Raw genomic sequence first — 12,151 nt, forward strand, 5'->3', positions numbered from 1 at the left:
GTGTACAAAACAAACACATCCAAACACTTTGGGCGAGAGGGAGAAGAGAGGGGTATTTGGTTTTAGGATATGAATTGGAATTTGATCACCCACAGAAGAGGAAGGCATGCGGTTGATCAGATAGCAAGCAGTTGTAATTGCATCTCCCCAGTATAACGCAGGAACATTTGATTGAATCATAATGGTCCTGGCAACATCAAGTAGGTGACAATGTTTTCGCTCAGCCACCCTCATTTTGTTGAGATGAATAGGCACAGGAAGTTTGGGGTTGGATGCTACTATCTTGGTAAAATTATAACAGACTTTTTGATTTAAACTCGAGAGCATTATCAGTGCGAACAATCTTGACACTAGATTCAAACTGAGTTTTTATTTCAAGAATTAAAGATTTGATAATATTTGGAACATCAGATCGTTCCTTTATTAAAAACACCCATGATAACTTAGAGAAATTATCAACAATAACTAAATAGTATCGACACTGAGTCCTAGTAGGAATCTTACTAGGACCCCATACATCTGCATGAAGAAGTTCAAAGACTTTATTACTAGACTGACTCTGACTCGAAGGAAATGAACTTCGATGATGCTTGCCCAGCTGACATTCTTCACACTGAAATGATGTGGTGGAAGGAATCTGAGGAAAGACCGAACGAAGCTTTGACAATGAAGGATGACTAAGACGACGATGCCACTGAACAAGACTAAATGAATGTTCCACTGCAGCATGAACAGTACCCATTGGATGATGTAAGTAGTAGATTCCATTTTCTTCATAGCCTCCACCAATCTTCTTCCCCGTCAGCAAATCCTGAAAATGACAACCCATTGGATCAAATATTACTCTACAGTTTTGTTCTTTTACAAGACAACTAACCAGAAAGTAAACTTTGAGGAAATTTTGGAGCATGAAGAGCATTGTTCAACTGTAATGAGGAGGATATAGAAATATTTCACTGACCAACAACCGGGGAGGTACTCTCATCGGCTAATGAGACTCCAAGCTGAGCCTTAATATCCTTTAGATCTGAAAAAACAAGTGAATTTCCACACAAATGTCTGGATGCACCAGAATCAATAATCCACTTACTGTCAGTCGGATGAAGAAGAGTTCCGGTTGAATAGGCAACACCAGCAACAGGAGAGGTAGAACTCAAAGGACGAAGAGCTATCAGCTCATCATATTCAGCACGACTAAGGGTTATACTACTGTCACTTGCATATATACTTTCTTGTGCGTTTGTTGCCTCGAGAGAAGTAGTATTAGCTCTAGGAGCATATGACTTTGATGAAGAGGAGGTTGGTCGGCCATGCTTATCCCAGCAACGATCTTCTAAATGTCCAGATTTTCCACAGAATGTACATTGAAGCTTTCATCTGCCTCCCACACCTCGTCCGCGACCTCGTCCTCTGATGTTCTGAAGATTTCCACGTCCATAACCAGATGAGACAACTAAGGCAGATGACTGAGTCACAGGCTGAGAATGTGGAAGAGATATCGCAAGTCTGCTTAGACGGTTATATGCCTCAGCAAGAGTAGGTACATCCGAACCAGTCAACATTTGGACTTTTGCAACAGAAAATTCTGAAGATAAACCTGTAAGAAACCTAGCAACCATAGTTTGTTCATGATGATCTTTTTGTTTCGAACAACAGAGAGGTCTGTGAGCATTAAGTCTTTCAAACGCAGCTTTTACGGAGGCATAGTATTGGGCCAAGGTTTGATCTCCCTGCTGTAAATTCTATATTTCCTGTTCGACTTGTAGGATACGACTCACATTAGTCTCTTGTGAGTATGTATCTCGAAGATTGTCCCACATCTGTTTGGCTGTATTATAATAAATTAAACCATCTGCAATATGGGGTTCGACACTATTCATAATCCATGACATAACTATGTCATTATCTTCATCCCAGGTAACATATTTTCCCACCTTTTCAGTGGGTTCATCTTCCAACAAGATATGTTTTCTACGATGTCCAGATACCGACATCATAAATGTTCTGGACCACCTGGCATAGTTAGTTTCATTTAACCTTACAGACGAACCATACGAAAATGGATTGGCAAATGCCTTATATTCTCCAATATGTTCCAATTTTGAATCACATTTCGAAGTTTCAGCCATACTTCTGGTAAAAAAAAAACTGGACAGTCTCCAAACTAAACAGGGAAAAACCGTGTGTTACACTCACACGCCAATTGATATTCCAATCAGCAGTTGTTCACTCACGAACAACAAAAAAAACCCACGACACTAGTGAGCAGCAGCCCACAAACAGAAAAATGATTCAGCACGTCAGTGAATCACGACTAACATGACTTCTGCATATGCAGCAGTAATTTTTTTTTTCATAACAGGGGCAGCTCCCCAGACATATACAGTTCGACACTAAGTCATTCATTGTTTTTCTTCACGAGCAACACCACTATGTGTTGGATTGCTACAAAAAATAAGCAGGAAGTCACGACCTTTTCAGTGGAAATTGTACCAACAGCAATCAATCTCCCCACAGCAACGATATCAAGATAAACAAAACAGGGCCCCAACCATATGTAGAATCACCAACAACAATCAAACTCCCAACAGCAACGATATCAATATTTCACACGACATGTTCAGTGCACACTATACCAACAGCAATCAAACTCTCAACAGGTAGTCACGAGACTGACGGCAGGAACTACCACCGAGGCAGTAAGTAGTCACGAAACAATAAAACAAGAAGCTATGAACCCACAACAAGCATCCACGAACCCACAGCATGACCAGATCTGTCATCAGATCTAAAAAAAATTTTACATCGCTGACCTGATCTCTCTATTGATTTCTTTTACTCATTGGATCGGAGTTTGGTCACGATCAAGATGGCCTCCACGATCGATGGAGCCTTGATCAGACTCGATCACATTCCCACGTAACAGTCGATCACGCTCCCACGTCGAGCTTTGATCACACTCGATCACGCTCCCACGTCACAGTCGATCACGCTCCCACGATCGGCTTAGCTCTGATACCATGTAGAAATTGAACCGAGTCCTAGAGAGAGAAGAGAGAGAGAGAAAGAGAGAGAGGCGGCTGCACAGAAAACCTCAGAACTTAATTCGATATTAGGGCCTCTCTCTATGTTAAATAGAGAGAGGCTTAAAGGCATAATTACAATAAAGCCCCATTATAAAAAACTAAATTACAAATAGCACCTTAATGTAAAATAACTTTACTTAAAACCACCTATTCTCAACAAGTACAAAATGAGGTATTTGGAAGTATTAAGTTATCCATAAAATAAAGGTCTCCCTTCCTATGGCCTTGCCCAATCCGCTTCCCGGACCGGAGATCCTGCACAAAGCACCCTTGGGATGAGAAAGATATTTCACATCCATGGTCGGTTATTTGAGAAACGGAAAAGAGGTTAAGATTTAATTTATGAACTATTCTAACTTTTAGAACAAGAAAATTTTGAACATTTTTAGAATCAAGAGTTCCAATACCATTTATTTTGAGAAAAGTTCCATCGGTCGTAGAGACACGATATTTTTGAATTGGTGTGCACATTGGTTAATGCATTTTCATGAGGAGTAATGTGAAAAGAGGCTCCGGAATCTAAAATCCAAGAGTACGTACCGGGAGGTGATGATGAGGCAATGGTGGCACCGGAGGTGGAAGAAGTAGCCTTTAGAATTTGTTGGAGAGCCAAGGAGATTTGTCCAAGAGTATCTTTGAGATCCCCGTTCTTGCCGTCATCTTCTTTGGTGGATGATTCTTCAACGGAATCCACCTTTGGCTTGAATGCCCCATTTAGCTTTGGGCAAACGGGTTTAATATGTCCCGGCTCATAACAATGATGACATATAATCATTTTTCTTCCTCCACTCCCTTGCTTACCAAAATGAGGGGGTTTGTATGTTTTAACATGATTGCCGGGTTTAGATACGGCAAGAACTTCCTCTATGCTTTTACCCATGCTATGCGTAGTCTCTTCTTGAGTAATCTCGGCAATAGCCTCTTCTAAGGGAGGAAACGTAAATCTATGGAGAAGTGAGGATCTAACTTGTTCAAATTCGGGACGAAGCCCAAATAAAAATTGAAACAATCTATCTTGTTCTATTTGTTTTTGTCTTAGTACCACATCCTCCATAGCCACCCATTTAGGCTCTAAAAGAGCCAATTCATCCCACAAAGGATTTAGAGCACTATAATAATCTTGTATGCTCATGTCACCTTGTTTTGTGGTTCTTACTTTTTCTTGCAAAAAATAAGCTCTTGCAAGATCCTTTTGGGTAAACATACCCTTCATAAAAAACCAAGCTTCATTTGCCCGGCGGAATTTTGCAATATTTACACATACCTTGAGTTCAACATTATTCATAAACCATGCTAGGATTTTTGCATGGTTGCTCTCCCAATCTTCCATTTGGTGATTATAATCTTCAATGGCCTTGAGACGAGCATCGCCTTCAAGTGCTTTCTCTTGATCACCTTCCATCTTTGTGAGCTTAAGTTGGGGTTCCGGAACGGTTCCCATTACATAACCCCAAAGCTTCTTGCCTTTGAGATTATTCTCCATTGCGGATGCCCACATCATGTAATTTTTCCCATTGAGTTTGAATGATAGATCGATCTTGACTTCCATTGCTACAAAATGAAGATGTGAGAAAGAAAAGAAGTAGAGAGAGACACGATTTTACCTTAGAAGATCGTATGGCTCTAATACCATGTAATGAAGTATGCGGAAGAATTCAAGAATGCCAAAGCATTCACAATGTCCAACACGGACAAATGAAACAAGCACAAGAGAGAAAATCCACCAAGGGATATACGAAGGGCCTTATAATAAGGCTACACACATAAAAGAATATTTCTTTTATTGAAGAGGAGCTCTCTAAGAGCCATACCAAATACAAGGGGGGTTCCCCCTATTTATAAGAGAAGGGAGACCAAAGGGGGCTCCCAATAGAGTCGTTGGGAGCCCCCAACGGTCACAATTGTGACCGTTGGGGGCCCCAACGACTCCATTGTGGGGCCCCTTTTCGGTATCCCAAAATACATTTAAAAAATAAAAAACAAAAAATAAAAGAAATAAAACAAGTACCCCTATTGGGTACTTGTGAAAAGACCATAATACCCCTATCGGGTATTATGGTAAATACATCTATATTTATATATATATATATATATATATATATATATATATATAGATAGATGTATTATTACATATGTCTTAACAGTAACATGATCATATGCATGTTTATATATTATGCATAAGATGAATCATGAGACAAAATATATGTTGTAAGCATATGTAAATTGTTTTACCTGTACATTCGTATGGTGCGTGAATGAATGTGCATTTGTGGACATATTGAATTATTGTGTGGTTACATGTTCATTGTGGTTTTTGCATGAGATGCATCAGTGATCTGATGTGAACCTCTATAGGCCACGAGCAAGTGTTGCTCTAAGTCTTGATGAATGCATCGCAAAAATCCATATGAAATCTATTGAATTCCTGAATTAATTGCACTGTTAAATTTTGTAACGAGACAAGGTCTCGTGTTGTGTTTTGCATGTTGATTTGCAAAACGAATCTTTTGTAAATAATCTATCTTTTGATAAAAAGATAAAATAGATAAAACAATGTAATTAATGTTTTTCTTCTAGGATGTTCCTTCCACAGTGTAGAAATCCTGGGTGACGGTTTTGGAGAAACCGTGAGGATACTAAAACTTTGTATATGAATGTGTCCATGAATCCGATACGGTGGTTCACCTCCCGACCACGATTTTAGAGAGTTTTTCGCCACTTTGCCTAGAGGTGGTATTGTAGACATAGATGTTGTTATTGATATATTAAGAAAGTGGCATCAGTGGTTGTTGATTTTCCTAGTGTCCTGACATTAGATGTTGATTTTTAATGTTCTGATAGATGATGTTGATTCCTGATATTGATCGAGGAACAAGTGTTGAACCCAGTAATAAAATACAAATTGTGTGTTAAGCCACAATTGGGAACCTATCTTAAACTTTGGGAATTGTTGTGCCCGTTTTGAGTATCTGTGAATTTTAATGAAAAGTGGAACGAAACTTGTGTACATTTAACAAGGACATGCATGCAAAAGAAAACTCTGATAATAACTTAATAAGTTATTCATGCATGTGCATTGGAATCATGCATATTTACTGTTCTGCATTAGTTCATGCATTATTACCTGTTCTGTTTCATGTGAGATATTGTTGTTGCATGATAATTGTTGTTAAATGTATGAATGGTTATTTGGATTATGAGATAGTTATAGTTTATTTTCTCTAAAAACTTGCATGAATTTGATTTACGTTGTTTCTTGCACATTTAGATTTTTAGAGAGACTCGTACAATAATCTTTGATTCTTATCCAGTACTATTTATGTTTTTCACAGGATTTGATACCCAGTGATGAGGACGTCTACCATATAGAGCCTACGAGACTATGTGACTACTTCCAACATTATTTTTAGGGCAGTGTGGCTCTATGATTTTGGACATTAATTTAATCTTGTTCTTAAACTTTGATTATTGATTAATAAAGTTAGTTATTTGATTGTTGATTTAATGTAAAATTCCTTGTGGTTTGGAATGTGTTAAGTCTGTGAGGCCCCGGATCCTTGGGTTTTGGTTTCTGCAATTGTTTAAAAAAAAAAAAACTTTTCAATGGGGATGAGTTGGGGTCGTTATAAAAATGACTCATAGGACACAATTTTTTCAGGGATTTTTTATACTCTAGATGACCTTTTGGTTTGTATTTCTACCTATTTTTCATCATTGATATATTTTTCAAGAGCACATGGATGTTCAAAATTACCACGCCTGGAATATTGGATACACTCTTGATCCTTATGAAATTGTTCTTCACTCATCACATCACTTTTAACTTCCTGATCTTTATCAATATCACAATCAGAAAAAAATACTCATTTATTTCCTTAGTTTTCTCAATTTCAAAAGAACTTTCCTTTTCTAAAATGGATACATTCCTTGAAACGTATAACTTCTAAGTTTTAAAATCAAAACATTTGTAGCCTTTTTTATTATTTACATATCCTAAAAAGACACATGGAATAGCATGAAGAGAGAATTTGTCATTTTTGTCAGTAAAAGCAAAACACTTACATCCAAAAACTCTTAATTCAGAGTAATCTAGGACTTGCTTAAAAAGTTTTTCAATAGGAGATATGTTTTTCAAAGAAGAAGATGACATTCTATTAATAAGATAAACTACAGTTAATGTGGCTTCAACCCAAAAAACTTCAGGTACTTGGTTTGTAATAAGTAAAGTTATTGTTGTTTCTATAATATGGTTATGCTTCCTTTCAGCTAAACCATTTTGTTGAGGGGTATAAGTACACGATTTTTTGTGTGTGATACGTATAGGTCTAGGTAATTTTTAAATTCTTTTGATAAAAACTCTCTCCCTGAATCAGTGTGAAAGATGGAAATATCACTCTTGAATTGGTTTTTGACTAAATTGTAAAATATTTGAAAATGTGAAAAAACTTCAGACTTATAAACAAATAAATTCAAATGTGTCGTAAAATCATTTACAAAGATTACATACTACATAAAACTACCCTTTGATATAACAAGTGTTGGTCCAAATACATATGAATGTATTAACTTAAGTGGCTTTCTTGAAATAGTAATCTCTTCATTTTATCAAGAATATAATTTTCCAATGTAAATTTTCAAAAAAAAAAAAAAAATCATCTTTAAAAGAAATTGAATCTTAGATATACTAGGATGGAAAAGTCTCTTATGTCATAGATTCAAATCCAATTTCTGAACATTGCAACAAAATGTATTATTGGGTATTTCCAAAAAATCTTATATAGTATAAGCTTCCTTCTTTATAGCCTTCCTCAATCAGCTTCCCTGATTGTCGATCCCGCACTCGACAACCACAAGAGGAGAAAAAAACATTACATTAATGGTTAGATAATTGAGAAACAAATAAAAGGTTTAAGTTCAATTTAGGAATATATCTAATCTTTTGAATATAAAATCTTTTTGAAATTTGAGAAATGTTTTCAAAATTTTATATTTCTTTTATCTCAAGAGATGTTCCATCAGCAGTGAAAACATTTGACCCACTAGAGCTATGAAATTCGGATAATATATCAAAATCGTCAACAAAGATTACGTAATATGCAAAACCTCCTTTAGATACAACAAGAGAGGGACCCCATACATCAGAATAAACAAGTTCAAATGGTCGTGTGAGAACATAATTTCTTTGAGAAAATGGAATAGCTTTAGATTTCCCAAATATGCAATCTATACAAGTCATGTGTTTATCTTTACAAGTATTGTCCAAAAAAGAAAAAAGAGACATCTTCAAAAAGTTTGGATGACCAAGTCTCTTATGCCAAACTTCAATACTTTTGTCGTTTACAAAATTGCAAAATGACTTGGATGGAAGATTCAAAAAATCTATAAAATAAAGATCATCCCTCCTATGGCCTTGCCCAATCAGCTTCCCTGACTGAAGATCCTGCATGGTGCAATCTTTGGGTGAGAAAGAGACTTGGCAACCACGATCGATGATTTGAGAAACTGAAAAAAGATTTAAGTTAATTTTTAGAACAACTCTTACTTTAGGAACAAAAAACTTTTGAGAGGATTTTAAATCAAGTGTTCCAATACTTTCAATTTCTAAGGATGTCACATCGACCGTTGAAACATAAAAAGATATAGGGTCAGAAAAAACATTAGAAAAAGAGTTTTTATGAGATGTCATATGAAAAGAAGCACCGGAATCTAGTATCCACATACCTGGAGGTGATGATGAATAGGTTATAGCGGCTCCTAAAGTTGATGTTGGAGATGCTGAAAAACTTCCAAAATATGGCTAAGAGTCTCTTTAATATTTTCTCCATTCACATCTTCTTTCTTTGAAGAACTTTCTCCAACCGTGGCCACCTTTCCTTTAAGCTTTGGACAAACCGGTTTAATATGCCCCGGTTCATTACAATAATGACAAATCATACCCTTTTTATACCCATTATTTTTGAAAAAGTGTGGAGGTTTATATACTTTTATATTTGTTCCCGGCCTAGTGACGGCCAAAATTTCATCATTCTTGAGACTTATGCCAAGACGAGTTTCCGCTTGGCATACTTCGGCAAGAGCATCTTCAATAGATAGGGCTTTGCTTCTATGAAGAAGAGATGCCCGAACTTGCTCAAATTTTGGCCTAAGGCCGTGTAGAAATTAAAAGAAATGTTCTTTTTCAATTTGTTCTCTTCTTAACTCAATGTCTTCCGAAGCCACTCCATGGGCTCAAGAAGAGCAAGCACATCCCAAAGAGGGGTTAGAGCACTAAAAAAATCACGGGCACTCATGTCCGCTTGTCTAATAGATCTAATTTTTTCTTGACAAAAAATTGTCTAGCTAGATCTTTTTGGGTATACATATTACATACCCTTAAGGAAGAACCATGCTTCATTGGCTCTCCTAAATTTCGCAATGTTGGCACAATTTTTAATATCAACATTGTTCATGAACCATGCCAAAATTTTGGCATGATTACTTTTCCAATCTTCTACTTTGGATTGGTGCTCTTCAATGGCTTTGATGTGGTCGTCTCCATCTAGAGCTTTCTCAACTCCTTCAATTTTCATGAGCCTTAAAGTAGGTTCAAGAGTGGTGCCCATCACAAAACCCCACAATTTCTTACCTCTTAGATGATTTTTCATAGCCGACGGTCACATAAGATAGTTTGCACCATTGAGTTTGAAGGAGAGCTCAACTCTTGATTCATGCTCCATTGATAAAGAGAAATAAAGAATACAAAATGGCTCCAAAGATCTTGCAAGATTAATGAAAATCAACCTTGCTCTGATACTATGTAATAAAAATAGCAGAAGCACCAATAATCCAAAGAACTCCTTAAAAGAGTCAAGCAAACACAAGCACGTAAAGTGCACAAATAACCCACTAAGGGGTAAAGTGCCTAAAAGGCAAAGAATATTATTGAAGAGAGAAACAAAGTGGGCTGAAAAGCCATACTTTACAAGAGGGTGAACCCTTTAATTTATGGAGGAAAAAAAGAGTGAGAGAAGGGACCACATGGGGCTTCCTTCTAGTCGTTGGGAGCCCCAACGGTCACATTAATGACCGTTGGGGCCCCAACGACTAGATGGATGGGGCCCCATGTGGTCCTATTACAATTTTAAATAAAAGAAAAAAAAGAAGAAAAAAAAACTAAAAGAAAAAAAAACTAAAAATAAAATGATACAGTGAAATTACCAAAATACCCCTATCGGGTATTGGATATACAATAAAGAAAAGAGAAGTATATATATATATATATAAGTATATGTATATATATACATATTTTAACATCACATTAGGTAGTTCAGACCGAGTATGGTGACTCGGGATTAGGCGAGTAAATGCCTAAGAGTCGGTGAATGAGTCCGGGTGGTGCTCTTCGCTATGACATACAATCATCAACTGGTCTTCGAACTGGGGGTCGCAAGGTCTTGTCCTTTCTGTGGCGAGATTATGCTTGGGCATGCCCATGGAGTTGCAATACACTCCATGGCACGCGAGGCTAAGGCATTTGTGCGCTTGTTAGTTGGTATGGGATGGCTATGCACATAAGTGGCATGGACTAGATAGAATACGCATTTAGAGATGCGCTTGATCAGCCCGCTAGGCAGCTATGCACGAGGTGGTGCGCAAGGCCAATGAAATGATTTGGCATACGAAAAAGTGTTGGTGCCTTTGGCTGTTAGGCTGGCCAAACTGGGCAGTCTGGCACGTCACAGGTTTTCAAAAAAATTTATGCCTGTGACACTCTCAATGGTATAAAGTAAAAAGAAAACAAGGATACATAAGACAAACGTACCCCTTCATAATAAGGTAATGTACAAAAGAATAAGTAAAGCGGGTAGTACAAGACAATGGTAAAACACCTATATTACATAAGTCTCAACAAGCAATAATAGACCAGAACAACAATCAGCTTGTTAATTATTTTGTGTAAATTCAAAAGAAACTTGTACATGCAACTCAAGCAATAAGACAAAAATCATGATTAGTTGCATGAATATTGTTGTAAAGTTACAATTCACTAACCTTCACATTGTATTGATTGCAGATCCTTTCTGCAAGAAGAAGAGAATAGATTGCATGTTTGTCTGCTCTTGATGGATCTGCAGAAAAGCTCAAGTCAACAAAACAGTAACTTTATTTATGTTAAACTATTCCATGCATATCGTATCACCTCCTGCAAGCCATTCTTTATCTGAAACTATGACAATTGATAAAGGCAACTCTTCTCCAGCATTCATGGACTTTAGAATGCTTAATATGGTTTCCTTCAAGATTTCATAGTTCATTGGATTTCCCATCTAAAGAAAAATATTGCAGTTATTTAGTAAAAACATACATAGGCATTTAAGAAAATAGGACAAAAAGCAAAAAGAAATTTCAAAGACCTACATAAAGTTATAAAAACTGTAAAAAGTACTGTTTGAAGAAGATACCTGATGCAAAACTTTGACATTTTTTAGTTGGCTACCCTTTGAATCCAATACTTGATTTCTTTCATTGATGGAAGCCTCCGATAGTATTTCCTGAAAGAATATAAAATGTTAACATGCAAAATAAAATATTCACACAAACTTCCAGCTAATCCCTTGAATGCTTTTCAAGAGATGTTTACCATGAATAACACAACAAAATATGATCATTAAGAATTATAAGCACAAACACAAAACATAGAATAGAGGAGTCGTCCACAAGAGAATATGCACAAACTTGTATCTGCCGACATAAGTGACAAGTCAAAGAAATTAGGAATTGGCCTGCTCCACATTAACAATTGACTCAAAGAAATTAGGTCCACTCAAGTTTTCTAAGTGCCAAAAAATTTTATTCCTTTTTCAAGTGATCAACCCAAGTCATACAAGGATAAAGACTAAAACAAAGATTACCTTTGTCATGCAAGGAAGATGAGAACTTTTCTATCTATCCATATAAATGCATACATTGTAATACTCGCAAAAGTTCTAGAATTTTTAAATAAAGGAAATGGGAATTTTATGATTTAAATAATATAGCAAATTTAAGTGGTATTAATCAGCATGCATGGTGTATTATACTTAAAT

The 12,151-nt window shown here is 36.5% G+C and overlaps 1 protein-coding gene across 6 annotated transcripts in view; it reads right to left on the reverse strand.

Annotated features, from left to right (window-relative positions):
* The window catches only part of LOC149827776 (ion channel POLLUX-like protein, putative (DUF1012)), a 135,209-nt gene that overhangs the window by 5,353 nt on the left and 117,705 nt on the right, over positions 1 to 12,151 (reverse strand). For all 6 annotated transcript variants that reach the window (XM_090019619.1, XM_090019617.1, XM_090019618.1 and 3 more), the window contains 3 exons: positions 11,528 to 11,617; positions 11,266 to 11,392; positions 11,118 to 11,194 (listed from right to left, as the gene is read on the reverse strand). In XM_090019619.1, the coding sequence (XP_089875745.1) occupies positions 11,118 to 11,194; positions 11,266 to 11,392; positions 11,528 to 11,617 (294 nt within the window). The remainder of the gene's footprint in view (positions 1 to 11,117; positions 11,195 to 11,265; positions 11,393 to 11,527; positions 11,618 to 12,151) is intronic.

The sequence above is a fragment of the Nuphar pumila genome, chromosome 10, assembly GCF_984573655.1.
Source record: "Nuphar pumila chromosome 10, dmNupPumi1.hap1.1, whole genome shotgun sequence".
Classification (NCBI taxonomy): Eukaryota; Viridiplantae; Streptophyta; class Magnoliopsida; order Nymphaeales; family Nymphaeaceae; genus Nuphar; species Nuphar pumila.